We start from the raw sequence: 20,586 nt of genomic DNA on the forward strand, positions 1-20,586 counted from the left end.
TCAGATTAGTTTGACCGAATCAACGGGAACGAGGCGGCGTGGGCAGAAATAATAAAGGCAGCCACGATAGCAATTCAAAACAGACATTTAATGGCCTCAAATGTCAACACATCTAACTCCTGTGTTATAATAGCAGTGGGTCTCACCACACTAACAAGTGTCATAACATTAAGGTCTAACATGATATAATGTGCTGTGAAAGCTTGAATACAACTTAAGGGCTCAGCGAGTTACAAAAGTACTTAACAGCATATTCCAACAATGCGGATGGAAATCTCCATTCTACCCACGATCCAGTGCATTTGTGAGTGTTTGTGTGTTAAGCCTGAGTGATGATGTGTTGCAGTCTCTTTTAGAGGCTCTGCGTGTCTCTGGACAATAGTCCCGGTGTGGCTGGGTCTCTGATCCCCGTAGTGTTCTCTCATAATAAACACACACAGATACATTCCTCTGCTCTCCAGTGGTGGATTAATCCGTAAAGCCCAGGCCATACCTCAGGGTTTACCTCAGGACTTAACTAATCTGCTGAGTTATGCGTTTGTCACTTCCAGGAACAAACAGCTGATTGCTTTGCTTTTGTTTTTGTAATTCAGGGCTCCCATCAAACCAACACTGTCCTCCGTCATCGTCCTTCTTCCGTGCCGAGTCAGAACTGACTCTCGGACATCTTTGACTCTTTTCCGTTGCTGGCCGGGTTGTGTGTGTCTTTGGGGAGAGTGTTTGCCATGTCCTGGGTGTCAGTGTCGCTGCGGGGCATACTCTCGGGCCGGGAGCCCGACCCTTTGCCTCCCATGGTCAAGCTCTTCTGGAAGCTCTCTGAGGTGAAGTAGTAGACCACCGGGTCCAAGCAGCAGTTGAGGCTGGCCAGGCACAGAGTGATGGGGTAAAGAGTCCGGGCGAAGCGCTCCACAGCGCAGTTAGCCAGGGCCTGGGTCCGCACCAGGGCGTACAGGAAGAGGATGGAGTTGTAGGGGACGAAGCAGATGATGAAGATGGCCAGATGGACCAAAATCATCCGTAGGACGCGTTTCTTGCTGTTACAGCCATGACCAACAGTCATCGGACGCCGCAGCGTCCGCAGAACAAGCGAGGAGCATACCAAGTTGGCCAGGAGGGGGAGAAGGAAGCCCACGATCTGGGAATGAAATAAGAAGCATAACAAACATCACTGTCGTGTCTCTGGTTAGCTAATAGAAGTGTATGAATAGTGTCTTTGTTACTATGTTTGACTGTCAGAGCCCGTCTCTCCTCACTCACCTCGATGAAGATGGTGATTTTGGACAGGTAGGTCCTCCAGGTGCTCTTGGAGAAGCCCTCGAAGCACGTGGTGGCCCTGTGTTTGTTGTTAATGGTGGAGAAGAAGGTCACGGATATTCCTCCCCCTACGATGGTCAGCCACACGGCGGCACACACCAGCGCCGCGTTCCTGCGCGTGCGGATGGAGCGGGAGCGGAAAGGGTAGACTATCGCCAGGAAGCGGTCCACGCTGATGCAGGTGAGGAAGAGCATGCTGCCGTAGATGTTGGTGATGAAGGCAGTGCCTGACACCTTGCACAGGCTATCTCCAAAAGGCCAGTTGCGATTGACATTGTAGAAGACCTTGAACGGCAGCGTGAAAACAAATACCAAGTCGGATAACGCCAAGTTAGTCATGAACATGGTGGTCTCGTTGCGCATCTTCATCCGGAAGCAGAACACAAAGAGGGCGGCGCAGTTGGTGATGAGGCCTAAGACGAAGACCACACTGTAAACCACCGAGTACAAGTTGTACTTGAAGGAGTCGTCAATGCCGCAGTCCTCCATTCCGGTCTCGTTGAGCACCAGGCTGGCCATGGCGACGGCTTCGACAGGGCGGGGGGGCTCCACAGAAAGAGGGTACGCCGAAGCCGGCAGGAAAGGGTGTGAGGGTGGGGGTCAGGCGGATGTCTGGGGACCGGAGGTGTCAGCAGCAGGAGCTCCACCAGTCAGGGCTCCTCCAAGTCATCGTGGACGTTCAGACACACAAACGGAGGCAGAGGCAGTCAGGATGCTCAGTCATCCTGTGGAGAGAGGAGGAAAGACACGCGGTCACTTCCTCACGATAAAAGTTACAGACAGAGAAGAAAACAACTCCAGCGCTCCACAAGACGAAGCGTACGGTAAACTGAGTATGTTTCATGTTTAAAGTGTGTAAAAGGCAGACATTTGTTACACCAGTGGGAATTTGAACGATTGTTACCATATGTGAGCCGTCGGACGTCTGGCCAACACGCAAACCCCCCAAATATACATTTTGACAAATGTTTGATGGATGTGTATATTTGGGAAAAATATTGTAAATGCTTCACAATCAAGTTTGTGACTTGTATTTAGTCAATCTTTCAGTGTTGGCATAGCTGTGTAACATTCAGTGTGTTTGCATGTTTGTCGGAGACTTCTGTCCGCATAAATAAAGTCCTGTCCGTCGTCACATGGCAGTGAGGCACGCGGAGCGAGAGGTAAACGTCGGTACTACAGATCAGGAGGTTAAAACACCGTTCGTGTAAGAAAGTATGCGAGGCCGAGCTCCGACTGCAGGAAGTAAACAAGTCGCGTTGGTGGCTCGGCACGAAAGCTGCCACCGCCGCAAAGCAGCGTTGCCATGACACACACAATGGTGTGGTTGTCAACATGAACAATTCAAAGAAAAATTCTTTTATAGTCATTTACACGAAGCGAAAATATTTGTGCGGGCGTGTGATGTCAGAACAGGGACTAGGTTGTTGGGAATAAGTTGAGTTTGAGTTATCTCGATCTGTGTGGTCAAGTCAGAACAGACTGCTGTGTGCAGCCTGATCACTCCAATGAAAGACTCTATCCCGTCACGCCATTGGGGGATGTTGGATCGAGCTCAGATCAATATTATGACCTAAAATCTCTCTCCCAACTCCTCCAGCTTCATGCAAAGTGCCGTTCTAAACGTCTGCAGTGGCCGATTTAAAGCCCTAAACTGGTCTTATCTCGTGTTACGCAACGGAGCCGGAACGGCAGTGAGGTGGTCGAGTGTAAAAAATAAATAAATCCAGGGAGTCTCTGGAAAGATTCACTCGTATCGCTCTTTTCACCTCACACACGCACAAAGGCGATGCTCTGTGTGTGTGTGTGTGTGTGTGTGTGTGTGTGTGTGTGTGTGTGTGTGTGTGTGTGTGTGTGTGTGTGTGTGTGAGCGGTCCATCAGCCCTGTCCCGTGCCAGCTGCGGTGTGACATCTTTACTGCTTTTTCACACGCCTCCTCAGAAAAGCTTTGGCCAGTCCGGCCCCTCACAATAATACCCTCACTGTACCCATCTGTCTCTCTCACACACACACACACACACACACACACACACACACACACACACACACACACACAGTGTAGGGTTCTGTGTACTGTGGCTCGGTCCCAGGACCTCTGACAGTGCCGGCTTCAAATTCAGCTGATGTCGTTCCTGCCAAGTCTATAGAACATTGGATTTGGCTGCTACACAGTTTATATGTAAGGAAACCAGAACCGCCTCCACTTCAGATCTGTAGCGGCACATTTAACGCATGTTGTGGATTTCTAGGAGTCCCACTGGGGGAATTCTCAGACCTGGATTTTCACGCACAGGTCGAGGACAGCTGCACATTTAAAAGGGTTTCCCGACAGAAACGGGCCCCTGGGACCCGCTGATCTGATCGGATCGAGTTCAGGCTCAGCTCACATCCAGCTGTTCCTTTCTCTCACACGCTAGGAGGAAGGCGGAGGCAGGGAGAGTTGAAGGTGGAGGACAACCAGGCGTACAGTGTTGGAGAGGACATCTTCCTTACAGCCAGCAGAGCTGATAGAGCCACACAGAGTGTGCTTGTAATCAGAGAGGTCTCGTTCGAATTACGTCCCAAGTCTCACAATCAACCAATGATGAATACATGAATATGAAGTCCTCCAAATACTTCTTTATAAGGTTTGCAATGTGCTGAAACTGTTACCACACACACACACACAAAAGGATTGTTGTTGAGACTGTGGAGAAAAACTGGCTGGATTGAGATTTAATCAGCACCTAAGACTTGAGGCCCACTGTAATTCAGAGGTGGAGTGTACTATTCACTAAGTATAATAAATACAATGTAGAGGTACTTGTGCTTTGAGTATTTCCATTTCAAGCAACTTTATACTTTTACTCCAATGTATTTTGGAAGACTATTACACTTGTAACTCCACTACATTCATTTGACTACATACTTTCAGATAACTTATATATAGATATATAAGTATATATATAGATAAGAAGCAACCAAGAAGTATATCAAGTCTCTGGAATGAGCCTCTCCTTTACCAGCAGCAACATGTACACATTAATACATCAGTAATTACAGTCTGGTGATATATTCTGTGATAATGGGCAACTCTAAATAGAGAGTACTTTTATGTTTTGTACATTAAGTATATGTTGATGCTGACACGTGTGTACTTTTACTTAGGAAACATTTTGAATGCAACTACTTTGTATTTTTTAAGTTAAAGATCTGAGTACTTCTTCCACGACTGCTGCATGTTTTGTGGTGCATTTGCATGAGACTACAAAAGGTGTTGTTCTGTGACCCTGAACACATTAAATGAGCCTTGTGGTAAACATGAAATCTATTTACAGCACATCATGTTCAATTATAGCAAAACAAAAAGTTAACTTCTTTGAAATTGCAGTAGCCTTCATTAAAGGTTGAGTGTGCAATTTAACCACAACAGCTCAAAGCCCAGTAGCTGCATTGTGCCAGCTCTAAACATATAATTGAATTTCTTGGCTCCATTAGTTCTCTCATGTGAAAAGCAGCCACTCACAAGTTTCCCCCAACGAGAGACAACACATGTTATTTTTGTCAACAAAAAGAAAGACATCATTGTGTGAAGACAAAGCGGACTGGACTTACGGGCAGCTAGAGGATGACAGCTCACCTCCTGCTCACTGGGGTTTGTGACGCTGGCAGCGGCGCAGCTGTCAAAAGGAAAACTCCGCACTTGTTGCCTGTCTTTCTCTCCTGAATGTGTCGGAGCCGCTCGGCGTCTCCCCCCGCACCCACACCCACCCTGGACCAGACTGCAGGAGGGGAGTCACGGGGCACCCTTTTCCAGCGAGTTAGCGACGGCAAAAAAACAAACTGCGGGTGTGAGTTTCCTCAATTAATCCCGACGACTCGCTCCGTCCGTCCGTGCGCTTGGAGTGGAGGGGACCGCTTCACATCCACCGCGCCTGGGGCGTTTGTGCGCGAGGGGTGGACGCGCGCGCGTGCGTGGGCGCGGACTGTGCGGAGGGCTGCTCGCGCGGCTACAGGAAGCGAGACAATGGCACCTCGGCTGGGCAGTATAGGAGAGGTGGAGGAGGGGGGGTAGTGGAGAAGGAGGGAAGGACAGAGGGGAGACAGGCTGCTGTCATATAAACACACAGGCCGCAGGCTGTTTGTATTAGCGCCACTGCAACATGGCCTGTGCATGTGGTAACAGCACCGCTGAGCCAGTGGTCCAAAGTCACGACTCAAGTGCTTAAGAAACACGTTGAGGCACTTGCGTGAGTATTTCCATTAGGCTATATAACTTCATACAGCTTTAGTTACTCGTTTCTCTGCAGCTACAGATTTGACATACAGTAAAACAATTCAAGTGAAAATGACAATATGAAAAATCAAGAAACCAGTGTATGTGTGTGTGTGTGTGTGTGTGGGCGTGGTCCTCCTGGCTCTCCGGCCTGCTCATCGTCCACACCTGTCTGCAATCAGCTAATCATCCCAGCGGTGTATATCTATCTACCCGCTGGCGTGTCAACCACAGTTCATTATCTAAACGTAACAACTGTGGGTAGCAGCACGCAGGCCAAGCTTCTTCTTTTTCGTTATGGTTTTCTTGTACCTGAACTAATCCTGGTCCGTTTCGGTGCTCCAGGACGCCTGTCTGTCTGTCTGTCTGTCTGCCTGCCTGCCTGCCTGCCTGTCTGCCTGCCCCCCTCGTGCTACCGCAGCCTGCCCAGATCACTCATCCCCGTGCAGAATACACTTTTTTTTAAACGTAAACCAACCTCCAGTGTCCTGGTTTGGTTCAGCCCCCTGTGATACCGTGTAGGTTGTGTATTGTTATAGATAGATTACAGCAAAGTATAAGAAATAGTTCCACCTCAACCAGTTACGTTAAAATGCCGCTTACAGAGTGTTCAATGTAATAATAAAACACTGAGAATCGCTTTGTGATACTACTTTAAACAAAGGATGGGATACTTTTACAATCTTGAAGAGTTCATAAACTCTTTTTGACAAATTCAAATAGTTTCAACTGAGATTAAGTGCTTGTTTATGCCAGAGAATAACTGAACTTCCCCTGGTGAGAGACTGTCCTTGCACAAACAAATCACTTGAGCACGTGTATAATTAAAGTTCAAACTGGGGATGATATCTTCAGAGTCTCACATCAGCCAAAGATATGTTAACAGCTATGTGTGATGAGCACAATGCTATTTTGGCGGATCAAAGTGCTGCCACCCCGTTGTTACAATACAATCTTCTTGTCTGAGGCTACGAAAAGAGTTATTTTTAGCCAGGTGATGGGGCGTGTTGGACAGGTTCCCATTGTGTTCAAGCTGGCATGGGGCTGTGTGTGTGTGTGTGTGTGCGCGCGTGTGTGTGTGCAACAGAGAGAGGTACTTGACAGAGAGGAAGTGGACTTTGGGGGTAGCGTCTGGCAGGCTGAACACTCCACAATAGCAGCAGGGAGGACAGGACATCCTGCTTTCTGCACACACACACAATCCATTACACACCACCAGATGTCTTTAACCTTTGGATTGTTGGTGTTGAAGTTCACGTGTTTAAAGAAGTTGCACGCTGTGATAAAAACATGTTTCTTTAATGATGTTTCACAGCATGATTCCAGTACTTCCCTTCGTTTTGGCCAGCTCAAAATATGGTATTGCTTCAAAATCATTTTCAAATCTTCGTTCAAAGACTTTCCTGTTACTGGAATTTGAAACCGACACAATTTTGGCTGCGTTAACACACTACTGGGCCATTATGAGGGAAATAAAAACTATATTCATGTTAATGTATTCGCCTTACAAGTCATAGGATAACCTCAGAGACGACAATATTTTCATTTCATACCACATACGTATTATCCTGGGGGAACATTAAGGTCTGTATCATATTCTCATCTACATATTTCAGTCTGGATCGACCCTCCTCTGACCAACATTGTGTTTCCCAGAGTCCCCGGCTTCCTCTCTGTGTGTGTACAGGTGTGTGTGTACAGGTCCGTGTCCGTGTCCGTGTTTGTGTGTGCCCTGCCATCAACCTGTACCAAATCTACCTTCACAGCTGCCTGCGATTGCCTCGTCACTTCTCTCAGCTCTTCACACACTCGTGGACTCAGTTACTGAACTAGTGTCGTGTCTTAGGCCGCTTGAAGTGTTCACTCAAGTTATTTTGTGTTTATGCTGGTTGGCTGCCAACGTATACCTCTCTGTGTGCTAGAATATCTTCTTGCCTGCCTGTTTTCCAAATGTTTGTACTAAAAAGTATTCTTTTTTTCTTTTGTGGCTCTTAAGATGACTCCTGTGTAATCGAAGGCCAGATGCCGCAAAGAATAGATGTCACCTGTCAGTTACTTGCATGTTGTGTACCTTCCACATAACCTGGTCTGACAAGCTGATTGTTCAACGACAGCGTAGCGCAGGTCGCCTGTGATGAACCGACGGTCAAAGCGTCCGAGAAACAAATCTAATGGAAGCGGAGGAGCGAAAGCCGTGTTGAAATGTCACGACTGAATGAACCGAGAAGACGTGTCCTGTTTGATTGGGTCGCAGAGACATCCCCCAGTTCTGACACACACACACACACACAACACACTCCGCCCACCTGATTCTCCGTGTTTGGTAACGGTAACCAAGCTGTGCGGCCCCGGCCGAGGCTTTGTGAGTCACACCAACCAGAACAAAGACCCCATTACTGCTCTCTCTCTCCCTCCCTCCATCGCCTCTCTTCCTCGACCCCTCTGTCCTGCTCTCTTTTAATGCGATGATGAGTGTGTTTCCTTTGCTCTCCTCCCCTCGCCTCCGTCCATCCTCTCATTCATTGGCTTCAGGAGGGTTTAGTGGGCAGCCCCGTCGTGCCGTACATACCTCTGCCCTGACAACAGAGCCGGACAAAAGGCAGCAAGGCAGTAAAACACAGGAGTCCAGAGCTCCGTGGGTTTTATGGATTGATATGAACGTGACTGCTGTGGGACGTCCCAAGTGTGTATGTGTGTCCGTCCATTGCTGACCTTAGCCCCCTTGAGTCAGCGTTGACCTGATTAGAGACCAGCTCGTCTGCAGCGGAGTGTGCAGCGGAGTCCCGGATCAATGCGGCCGGCTGTGACCTCAGCCGCAGAGGTGTAGGCCGCAGACGCTCCGAGGCCTCAGCCGGAGATCGAGCAGCGGGTTGTTTACCCCACAGCGCTGATAGTGAAAGGTGCAGCATGAGCAGCCAAGGGTGAGCGCCTGTTCTCCCAGTCTGAGAGACGAGACAGACAGGCTGACCAGACTGACCCCGGCCTGTGCAGACAGGGCCATCTGTTTGTCTCTGTGATATAATGGGCCGATGTACTTTGCCTCCGGGTATATACAGCAGAGAGCCGTCTGTCAAAGGTTTGATCAGTTCATTTCCACACACGGTCTTCTTGGCAAGGCAAGTTGTTATTGTACAACAACAACAAGGCAATTCAAAGTGCTTTACAGAAGACTGGGAAGTATTTAATAAAAGAAACACAAGGCAATGTATAGAAAATAAAAAAGACACGACACGGACACATAGGATTTAAAAGGGTAAAAATTTAAAAAGATGATACAAATAAGGTCAAATAGAACAAAACATAAAAATAGAGCATTCATTCACAGTGCAATGTGAGATATGAATATATAGTCCCACGGTTTGTTAATAAAAGGCAGCGGTAAACAGGAGCGTCTTCAGCCTTTATTTAAAAACGGAGAGTTGGAGCACACCTCAAGAAGACTTCTGGGAGTTTTGTTCCAGATGATGTGGTGCATAACAACTGAAGGCTGCTTCTGGGAGTTTAGTTTTCACTCTGGGGACAGAAAGCAGGCCTGTCCCAGGAGACCGGAGAGCTCTGGGCGGTTCGTAGTAGATCAGAGATGTCCTTTGCCCCTAAATCACTCTGCGCTTTATAAACTAACAGTGCTGGTTTGGAGTAATTCTTTGACAGAAAGGGGGCGCTAGAACCGCATGTAACAGCAACATATACTGTGTACGCATGTTAATGATTGGTCAAAAGATGGGCTGCAGAGCTTCATTCATGGGGAACAACATGTGATTCATTCAAAAACATTGTATGACATCCACTCATATATATTTTTAAGCACAGATTACTTGATGAAGGAAGTCCCCTCACTCCTCTGCTCGTTCACAGCCTGCAGGGCCCAAATGAACCTTGACCTGTTGGAGAGGACAACAGGATCTGTTGTTATATTTAAAAGTCTGACACCCCACATTGTTTGCCCGTGGCTGACAGCCCCAGTGCTAAAAGTGCACTCTGCCAAACAGAGAGCATCATGGGAAGGAAGACGCCACCGGCGTTCCTCCATGCTCTTCACCCCGTTGTTCCTCGGTTTCCATCTTTAATTGATTAGTTCCAGGAACACTTAAAGTTGCAGCTACACACTCATGCGAACGGACACGCACTTGAGCGGCCATGTTAATCAGCTTGTTGTAGAGGCGGAGTCCCTCCATCCTCTCTTTAGTGTTTTGCTCTTTGTTACAAAGGACTCTGCACAGACTACACAAAGTACCAAAGAGAACGCTGTGCTTCCCTCTGCTGGGCACGGCTCACACTTCACTGAAACCCTGAAGAACCCACAAGGAGAGGGATGCTGTCACTCACCTGAGCTCTACTCCTCCTCCTCACTCATGTCCTGTGCGTAGGAGTTCAAGATGTTTCTCTGTTGTGGTGTGTGATGTGGAAATGTCGCTCACAAATGCAAACTGTTGACCTGCATGATATTCATCTGTGACCTTTTGTGCCCTCAAATTAGTGTAATGCCTGGTTACACCTTCAAGCCTGTAAACCTGGGTTTGTGACCTTTATGCAGAAAATGCTTTTGTGTGTCTGTGTGTGTGTGTGTGTGTTATCTGATCGGTAGCCAGTTGAGTAACTGAGTGGCTGGCAGCCATTCACACAAGTTAAGATGGAGCTATTTCAATTATTTAGGGGGAAAAAATAGATTGCTCCCAAATGGCCCCAGTTGGCGTTTACTGCTCTCAATCAGTCTTACTGTGCTAATGATTAGCTGCAATGTTGTTCCATCAGAACACATCTTGTAAAACAAACAAACATCAGGGACCGTGAAGATCAGCATAGGATACAATCCTGCTGCAACGGACTGGTTAATACTGCACACATTTAGTCGAGGGTCATATTTCCTTTTAAGTGTCTGCCAGATCAAACAGTTGAGAGCATGTTTACAAAATGAACCCGATCATAATCTCTTTCTGTTGAAATGTGAGGTCAGCTTCCTTCACAAGAATCTCAGACATAAACTGAGGAAACCTTTGATAGAAAATCCTACTTTGAGCCATATTGCACAGTAGTTATGGGCCCACTGTAACGTATTCACCATACTTCACGTCATACATTTATGTGTGTACGCAGTTTATTAGAAATATGCTCAAGCTATGTTCTAGTTTTTGAAAAAAGAAAGAAACCACATTTGAGTGATTTTACCACAAAAGTCAAAAGTGCACACACATAAACAGTCAATTCCAGATATGTAGTTGTCACTTGTAGCCACAGGGGCCATTGTTCTGTTCAAGTTACATCTCAATTTAAAGCCCATATAAATACATTTTACTCAGAATATCTACTACTCATATTACAAATAGTTTTACTGTATAAATTAAATATAATTTAAAAAAGGCCTGGAATAGTGTATAGCCAAGTCTTTTAATGAAAAAGGCTCTTTCTCTTCTGCGATTTTTTAAAGAGGACAGCGTAATGCATCCATAAATTCACCAGCCATAATGTCCTCCTCAGGTAGGTGGAGACCGCTGGAAGGGATGGAGGAGGCATCAGACCCAGAGAGGAACTTTCAGAGGTTTGAGGTGTTGAGAAATAAGTCAGAGGTCTGGAGTCCTGCAAAAAGTTTGAGTGGAGCGAGAACCACAGTTCCAGCAGAACAAGTATCCAGACCAGGTGGCAGCCGAGCTGAGCCCAGTGAGAAGTCCTGAATCTCAGAGTCTGCTGAGGCCAGCGCGACACCAGCGTGGCCTCCAGCCCCAGCAGCCCGAGCAGGAGCAGAGAGGCCAGGTGGTGCGTGTCAAGCAGCCGCTGACAGAGCGCGCCCACCGCCTCCCTCCACCGAGCCGACTCCCCCTCCTCCGCGAAGCCCGTCTCGGTCCCACAGCACAACTCCTCCGTCCACCGGGCCAGCCGGAGCGCCCAGTGCAGCAGCACGAGAGTGTCTGTGAGAGCCAGCCGGGCCAGGAGCACGGTGGAGGGCTTGGTGGAGGTGTGAGGGGAGCGCAGCAGCACCAGGGCCCGCAGGCTGAACACACAGCCCACCAGCAGGGGGAGGCCAGCTGTGTCCGGCAGCAGCAGCACCGTCACCATCTTCAGCAGCAAGAACCGACGCAGCCATCCTTTAGAAGTCGAGAGCATTCCTGCTGGGGCTGAACCAGGCCAGCAGCAAGAGCTCATCTCCCAGAATGCCTTGAAAACGTGCTTTGACCTGCAGAGAGTTCAACACTTGGAGGTCAGTGGAATGCTCCTACCTGGGTTTGGAGCTCTGCTTTACCCAAGAGACACACAATGGTGGTTTATCTCCGTCACGTAAGAGCTTTACAACTCTCCTTTTTCTTTCATGACTAAGCCGCGCAGTGTTGTGTAAGTAGGCAGAGGCCCGGGCAAGCAAACACGGCATCAATGAATTCCTCAACTTTATAGGCATGTTGAGTCGAACATTACTGAGGTTTAACGTCACCTCTCGTCTTGGCCGAGTGCCATGGAGAGAACATCCGTGTGGCATGCATTTCGTTTAATTTGAAAATAAAAGGATAAAAGATCCTCATAAAAAGCACATGACAAATAAAGGCATAAGGGAACGCAAATATAATTACATTTATGGATGGCAACAATTTAAATAAAGTCAGATCAGTGTATTTAAGATCAGGTGACATGATGAATCATTTTGATGTATTTAAACTTATTATTCTGTTGAAGATGCCTCAGCTCTCTCCGCCCACTTCCCTCAGATCCAATGCTGACCTCTCTAGATATCTAAAGGGGTTCTTCACATCACTTCACTTCACATGTATTTACCCGTAAGCAAAGAATGTAACCTTGTTTGTAAGAGACTCACCTGTGTATTGGCAGGAAGTGGAGATTGAACGTCATGTTTCACCTGGACACGAGCTGACACGAGCTGACACGAGCTGACACGAGCTGATTTGGGCGATTTCCCCAACCCGCCATGCCCTCACCTCTTCTCACAGAGGCTGAATGAGAGCGTGTGCGTCTCTCTTCTCTTGATCTACTCTGGTTGCTTCAACTCAACCGGTTCTGTCTGCAAATGTCATCATGTCTGGTCTGGAGGAGAGCCAGACTGCGTTTGACTCATGCTGCAGGAGAATCTGTGCCCGAGGGATTTCCATGCATCACCAACCGAAAACCTCTGTGTTATTCCATCCAACGCGGAGCCAAAAAAGGAGCTTTACATGGGCGAGTTGGTGCCAGGAAGGGAGTTGACCAAGATGTCTTACACACAGCCAGTCAAGAAAATGCTGGTGAACTGAAGCTCACCATGATGAGTGTCCCCGCAGCGGGCTGTCAGTGGCACAGTGCGAGTGTAAATGTCCTGATCAATGATTTTACCACCAGGTGTCGAGTAAATGTTTCTATCAGGCGCCAGCACGTTGGATGCTGTTTTCGGCCAGGCGGGGAGAAACACACAACCGTATCCACAGCAAATAGGGTGCGATTTCTAGGGGGCGTTGCTTCATGAATTGGTCCCGGCATTTCTGTGATGGTTGACTGGGAACAGGTGTTTTTGTTTTGAGTTTTGTGCTCAATAGGCTGGGTGAGTAAGAATGCATCACGCAACATGTGAGTATTTGTGTGTCCTCCAAGAAATTACGTGTATATAGTTCTACTAACTTGTTTTCCCAAACTAGTTGGTGAGAGAAAAAGCCAATTTGATTGAAGAGGAAGTTCCATATAGCTCACGTTAATACAGATTGTATTTGCAGATGATGAGATTAACTTCCCTGTGTAATGAGTGAAATCTGCTCCGTTCATCTGTGTTGAACGCGGCCGCAATGCCTCAAAGAACTGCACGGATGAAGCTGATGACTTCACACAACCGTTGAGAAATTCAAAGATGGCCGTATGACCTGACCACGACCTGTGACAACATAGGCTCACATAAACTGGCAGTTTAAAACGTAAAATGTTGAGCGCTTCATAGCGTGCTCATCATCAGATATACAATAACGTGGAAGCTTCCTTGTCATGTTCTACGTACATTTCTCCTTGTTCCTCTGTACACACTATAGCGTATTGGTTCATCAGTGTGTGCACACGCTCAACTATTTCTGTCATCCACGCTGGATGGGTGTGAGAAGTTATGTAAACAAGGCCTGAAGCCATTCCTTTGGGGATAGGAAAGATTAAACTTTACAGCGATCCTCTTGAAACCACATGTTCCATTTATAAAGGCTATTTGAATAAACTATATATTTCCATGAACAGAGATGCTGTGCCATGCCTGAACTGTGGCTTTTATTCTTTTTGATTTTTTTAATGAACCAACAGAGTGCTATTCCATTATTTGTAATATTAACTTTGCAGTACGTGAATCCTGAACAGTCAGATGTTTACACGGACCTGAAGCCTCCAGGATGTATGAAGCATTATCGGCACATCAGCCAACAAACAATCTGAACTGCACAAACTATGTCAGCAAATAGGAAACCACAGAGGTCTGTTGTTTCCCTTCCAGTTTTCTGTTTGAATCTTATCTCTTCGCACCAAACTGCTGAGATGAAGTGACCAATGAGAACATTCTTGTCTGCAGGGTATTACCGACTCTGTGAGAGCAACAAAAAAGCCATTTAAATTACAATAGATCTCAGTGTAGGCCGAACACCCTGCTACTATTTGTCTTTGCCTTTAATAAGCCTGCTTTTCTTTTAAATCTCAACTCCATGAATTTCTCTGTTAAAGCATGATAAATGAACTAAACTGCACTTAACAAAAGGTTCTGAAATGACTCACACAGCGATTATGAGATGTGTGGCGATTGAGAAACAGATGCTCCCACTTCCATGAAAGGAGCGGTGCTGAGAGGCTGCTAGACCAGCTCAAATATGTGGAGTATCTGTATCTAGTAAACAGAGGCGGACAAGTGTTCATACCTCAACGACAGAAGGAGGCAGCTTTCTAAGCTCCTAAAGGACTCACACAAGCGCTTTCTGCCACTTCTTATGGTCAGGATACATTAATATGAAAGAAAACACAGTTTCACACACAGTTAGCGACTAGTTGGTGAACACAATGTAGCTTTTAGCTGCTAAAGAGCTAGCAGTTCCCCTCAGAGAAAACAGAGCTAAAAGGAGAGCGCTCATGTTGCTCTTTATTCGTCGGATGAGTTAATAGGCAACTGTTCACCACATCACCTTAAACGGTGTTAGTATGTCAATGTTGCATTTACAACGTGTTTACGCTAACCGCAAGTAGCCACAAAAAAAAGCAGATTTAGGCTAAGCTGAGGCAACTGAAAAGGCTTGGTTGAGATTAAGGAGCGATCATGGTTACGATTGAGTTTGGAGAAAATGATATTCAAGTTTAGAAGAAACCAATGACCACATCTTCTAGTGTCTCACACGCTCAGCAGCAGTAACATCTTACTGAACCATGTCGGAGGAACCATGCTCCCTTTACTTCAAATGTCAAAGGCTATTGCAGGGCTCTCAAGTGTCACGCATTGAGCGTGACTGTCACGCATTTCGGTCTTAAGTCACGCCCTCCCGCCACACATCGTATTTCTCACGCTGAAAAAAACTCTAGGCTATTTAATGTGCCTTGTGTTTTTGTAACCTTTTTTTTTTGTTTAGGGGGTTGAACCGAACTGTTACCGTGTTTTTGTGTATTTTACAGACTGCCAAGTCCCGTTCAGTGCTGTGAAACACAAGTGTTGTGTCATTGTGTGTCATAGCTGCTGATCTATGTCGCATTTAAATCAGAAAAGGTGTAAAGGTTGAGACTGTATTTCATCAATTAAATCACCAGAAGCTACCAAACTTTACATTCGCCTGTTCGTTTTGTGTGTGATAAAGTTTCAGTTAGTGAACTTTACTACTGCGGTGAGGATTTACTTTGCTTTGAGTGCTTTCCTTTCACTCACACACACATTTAACTGACGCTTTTAAGTGCATTCAACCATGAGTTGAACTCACACACACACACACACACACACTCCCCTCACCACATGCTTGTTTGTTGAGTATCATTATGGTAAATGTTTATAGTTGTTATAGTTTTAAAGAGCAGTTTTCTGCAATAATAGCTGGTTGTTATAGTCAGTGCTCGGATTCAACCCTTCACTTTTCACTCTATCAATGTGGAATAATACTTTGACTCTTGACATTTTGAGATAACATTCATCTATATTCAGAATCCAATTGATACTAGTACTGTTTTATTAATATCAATCATTGAATTTTGTATACTTGCTAATAACAAAACCCACTCCTGCCACACCCAGCACCACGAACAAATAAATATTGCATGATAAGGCACCTTAGTTTATTAAGCCTTTTGACTTCCCGTTCACATTATTGGATATTGGAGATCACTGAAATTATGATTCCAGGAAGAGGCCAGCTCATGAAAATACACTCAACTCAACCACCATTGGTTGTCAACCACCTGTAGATGCTGACAGATATAAACTACAGACGCAGTTTCAACATGTCAGATGGGTCAAAACTCAAATATTCTTCTCCGTTCCCTTCTGCACTGTGGAGCTCATCGAGTAATAACTCTGATAAAAAGTCAGTGATTTTGGTACAGACAGGTCCTGAGTGCAAGTGGGGTCTTGATGTTTGTCTTTGCTGGTCCCTAACCACTAAATGAGTTACACATGAATTACGTCCACCACAACGGCCTTTCAGCTTTGCCCATTTCCACTGCAGCATCCGCTGTCCATTTACTCATTACAAATCACACTCATTAGGAGCTTTGAAAGGAAATGCTGGGTCATAACTAACTTTCATCATTAAAAAGTGGTTGTCTTGATGGACCCATGTGCAGTATATCCCTTTGCCGCCTCACGCCTCAAGATTAATAAGGTGCTATAATAATGCTCTTGACTTGCTTCTGAAGCGCGGCCAAATGACTCGGATGTTCCTCCTCGTCAAAAAGATAACATACAGTTTCAGCGGAACAGATCCGCTAATAAAAGGAAATGAGGCAGAAGTGGGAGATGATACACAATTAGGCAGATTACAGTGTTCAGAACAGAGTCGTTCAGTGATGACCACAATGTAAACAAGCTCTGGGGCTTTATTGTGTTTTGTATTGACAAAGTTGCTCAAATGATGCAAATAGGATTCATCTAAATGTCGTATATTCAAATATTGAGTCAATAAATAAAAGTAAATTAAAATTCAGAGCAACCAACTAACAGGAGCACAACTTTCCATGTTAATGCCCTCCTCTTTTTCTTTTCACCCGCAGTTCTTTTTAGTTTATTGTAAATATGTGTCCGTAATGGTTGATGATGTCATTGGTAGAAGAGAGAAGAAGATGATAAGAAAAGCTCCTCAACTACTGAGGCTGTGAGGAAGTGGCCACCTGCCGCAGTCTCCTCCCACTGCTGCTACGACATCTGGCAGACGAGGCAGAGAAGACCAAGAGACCAGAGCAACGACCGGCTGCAACGCTCCGACACAGACAGGAATACAGAGGTAAGTAAGGAAGGAGGGCTGGGTTTTTAAATCAGAGATGTTTCTCACTTTTGGGCAAGTAAGATTATTACAGCTAGTAGTTATAATGCAACATGTCACATTCAATATTTGGCCACATTTTACGCTCCTTCAAAGAAAAGACAAAACAAGAGAGACAACGCAAGCAGGCATCCAGCATGATGGACACAGATACACAAGTTTACAGCAACGTGCATGACATTCTGGAGCAATGAATGCATTTTATGTTATTCAAAGTTTTTTTTTATTGCATTTGTATTTTCAAGCAAGGCTGCCAGTTAATGTAACAAGCATACAAATGTATTACCTGATTGATACACAGATAAATAGAAGTTGGTTGCAAAAAGATTGCGTCATACACGTTTATCTTTTTTCACCCAACGACAGACGTCGAAAATGCTTGTCTACTATCTGAAACATCAAAGTCACCACGCTCTCTTTCTTTTTTCCTATCCTTCACACGCTCTCTTTTGCACACTTTCACCATGCCATTCTTCCGTTGTCTCTGCAGCTACAGGTGTGATCAAAAATGTCAAATCTGACAGGCACCGACGGGAGCAACTCTACCGAATGCTCTACCGAACCCATCGATGACTTCCGTAACCAGGTTTACTCCACGTCCTACTCTCTCATCACCGTGTTGAGCCTGGTTGGGAACGGCTTCGCCCTGGTGGTGCTGATCCGAACGTACCGCCAAAGCTCACCCTTTCACATCTACATGCTGAACCTGGCAGTATCCGACCTGCTGGGCGTCATGACGCTGCCGCTGAGAGTTCTCTACTATGTCAACAAGGGCCAGTGGAACCAGGGCGATTTCCTCTGCCGTATCAGCTCCTACGCCCTCTATGTAAACCTCTACTGCAGCATCTACTTCATGGGTGCCATGTCCATCACGCGCTTCATGGCCATCGTCTTTCCTGTGCAGAACATGCGGCTGGCGACAGAGACCCGCGCTCGCCTGGTGTGCTTGGGTATCTGGGTGTTCATCTGTCTTACCTCCTCGCCCTTCCTGATGTCTGGCCAGGTTGTTGACACCCACACAAACAAAACCAAGTGCTTTGAGCCTCCAAGTGATAAGGGAGGTGTGCAGGGACTAGTTAAGATGAACTATTTCTCTCTGGTGGTGGGCTTTGCCCTGCCCTTCCTGGTCATCCTGCTCTGCTACGCTGGCATCATCCGCGCCCTGCTGTTGCGCAACAACTCTGCCCGGCGGCAGCAGGGCGCGAGCGCCAGGGCCATCCGGATGATCGTCATCGTCCTGCTGACCTTCCTGATCAGCTTCATGCCGTACCACGTGCAGCGCACCATCCACCTGAGCTTCCTGTCGCGGAAGGACACCACCTGCCCAGAGCAGTTGGCCATGCAGAAGTCCGTCGTGGTGACGCTCTGCCTGGCCGCTTCCAATTCGTGCTTCGATCCACTGCTTTATTTCTTCTCCGGGGAGGGTTTCCGCACTCGCTTGTCCTCACTGCGCAAGACGGTGAAGGGCAACCCCCTGAACCGTATAACCAGAATAAAGCCCGTCTCAGTCTCAGACTCAGAGTCTGCGAACACCCACCTTGCTGCTGCCAGTTAATTTGTACCAGACAAACAAGCATCTCGGGATTTGATTGAAGGAATACTTCACCCACAATAGTACCATTTGTATTTCACTTACCTTTAATTCTCAAAGAAAACCTTTTCTGGCATGCTTCCACAGTGAAAGGAGAATAGGGCTTGGTACTGCACGGCATGCGTGAGGGTTTGTAAACAGATGATTGAATATAGTTTCGCTGTCGTTAAACGGCGTCCCCATTTACCTCAGTTCATTAAGGCCTTTTTAGATTTTTTGGTTTGTTTTTTTGGTTTGTCATGAAAAAAATATTTTTCATAATTTCAATGTAATACGGGGCGTGTAACTGATATACAAATGTTCATCTAGGTCAGTGGTTCTTAACCTTTTTGGAGGTACTGAACCCTGCAAGCTTCATCAGTGCATTCACTGAACCCTTCGTAATTGGAAAAAATAAATATGATTTCTTCAAAACATAGGTATATATTTTGTTAGTGCACAAAATGAACCATGCATCAGTTGCACACAAAATCACTGTGTTCAAAGAACAAAACCAACAAAACATGAATTTCACACAAAAACATAACTCAATGAATATTTACTGCAAATCAATGTGATTTTTGCTGTTGCCTTTCAGATACAAGTTCAGAAATGCACGGCTTCACCTTGGCAAGTGCCACTCTCATATCATTTTCGCAACAAAGTCTGTTCCTTTTCTTAGTTTTCATGTCTACCAGCCAGCCGGGCAGGGCAGGAAACCACATTACACGAAAGATCGTTGTCTCTGAAGTCATCCGCGAGTTTCTTCACATAGACTAAAAATAAAAAATCTTCCTTTATCTCGTCGTCTTTCATATAGTGCACAAATACAACAAGCTGGCTTAGATTGGAAACGCCGGTGGAGTCGAGTTGGAGGCTGAATTTTGCTGGCCTTGAAATCAGATCTGCAACTACTTGAGCAAAGATGTCAGCGCTCGTGTGAACCGGACTATACTGTGTGTGTCTTGACCCCCGTCGAACCCCTGAGAGTGACTCGCCGAACCCCTGGGGTTCAGGTTAAGAACCACTGATCTAGTGTGTGTAGTATTCCTGTAAGGAGCTCATTTACAAACAGGGAAGGAGTTGAGAGAAACACAAAGAGAAGAATGGCTGAAAAAAAGAGTATTTAAACATGTAAGTGGCAAGTCTCAGTCTCATGTATAATTCTAAAGAATGAAAAGTGTTCAGTATTGTAGTGACGTTGTTCTGCGTTATCATTGTGACAGTGACTATACTCAAACCGTGGAATTATATATATGAATTCACAGTATATAAATGTATTGTAGATACTTTTTAAATGTTTTTTATTGAGTTGTGTATCACACAAGAAGGGCTAAACTATGCTGTGTTGACTACTGTAGACCTTTACTATTCTTTTTCTGATAATTACTCTATCATTGTTTTGTTTTTTTAGCATTTTCGTTAAGTTGTTATGACCACAACCTTTTTTTTGTGTTGAGTGATTATGATTTTCCACGCTTATAATAATTAATTTTACTCCATTTTTGTGCTTCAGAATTTGGTATATATTTCTGTGCATGTTTTCTCTAAATAATATTGATGATGATGATGATGATGATGATGATGAATTAGGATTTTCTCAACTTTAAGGGAGTTTAATTTGTTGTATTTTTTGGCTCTCAAGAGTCACATGAGAAGTACGACACCACTCTCATAACTGTGCGGTAAATATGAAGCTACAGCTTCATATTAGGTAAAGTTTACCTAAGCTTGGTTTAGATGTGTGTGTCTCCACTCTTTATGCTAAGCTAAGATAACCAGCTCCTGGCTGGAGTTTCATATTTTTCTGTGCAGATGTGAGACTGGTATCATAGCGAGAAAGCAAATGAGAAATGATGCTGCTGTAATCCTGTCGTGTGCAAATAATGTGTCATGTATGATAACTGCATCAATAAATCATCCAATGCATGTCAGTTCAGTATGATCCTATTAAAAACCCTCACTATGATGGAAGTCACCACCTCCGTCCACTGGGTGTCGCA

The 20,586-nt window shown here is 45.7% G+C and overlaps 2 protein-coding genes across 2 annotated transcripts; one reads left to right on the forward strand and one right to left on the reverse strand.

Annotated features, from left to right (window-relative positions):
* Positions 1-257: 257 nt before the first annotated feature.
* lpar4 (lysophosphatidic acid receptor 4) lies at positions 258-1,833 on the reverse strand (the record flags this gene model as incomplete). Its single annotated transcript, XM_079228317.1, has 2 exons — positions 258-1,135; positions 1,258-1,833. The coding sequence occupies 2 exons, from the start codon at positions 1,831-1,833 to the stop codon at positions 647-649; spliced, it is 1,065 nt and encodes a 354-aa protein (XP_079084443.1). The 3' UTR covers positions 258-646.
* A 15,688-nt stretch (positions 1,834-17,521) lies between these two features.
* Positions 17,522-18,568, forward strand: cysltr1 (cysteinyl leukotriene receptor 1; the record flags this gene model as incomplete). Its single annotated transcript, XM_079228872.1, has 1 exon — positions 17,522-18,568. The coding sequence occupies one exon, from the start codon at positions 17,522-17,524 to the stop codon at positions 18,566-18,568; it is 1,047 nt and encodes a 348-aa protein (XP_079084998.1).
* Positions 18,569-20,586: the final 2,018 nt, after the last annotated feature.

This window comes from Taurulus bubalis (genome assembly GCF_910589615.1).
Source record: "Taurulus bubalis genome assembly, chromosome: 13".
In the NCBI taxonomy this organism is placed as follows: Eukaryota; Metazoa; Chordata; class Actinopteri; order Perciformes; family Cottidae; genus Taurulus; species Taurulus bubalis.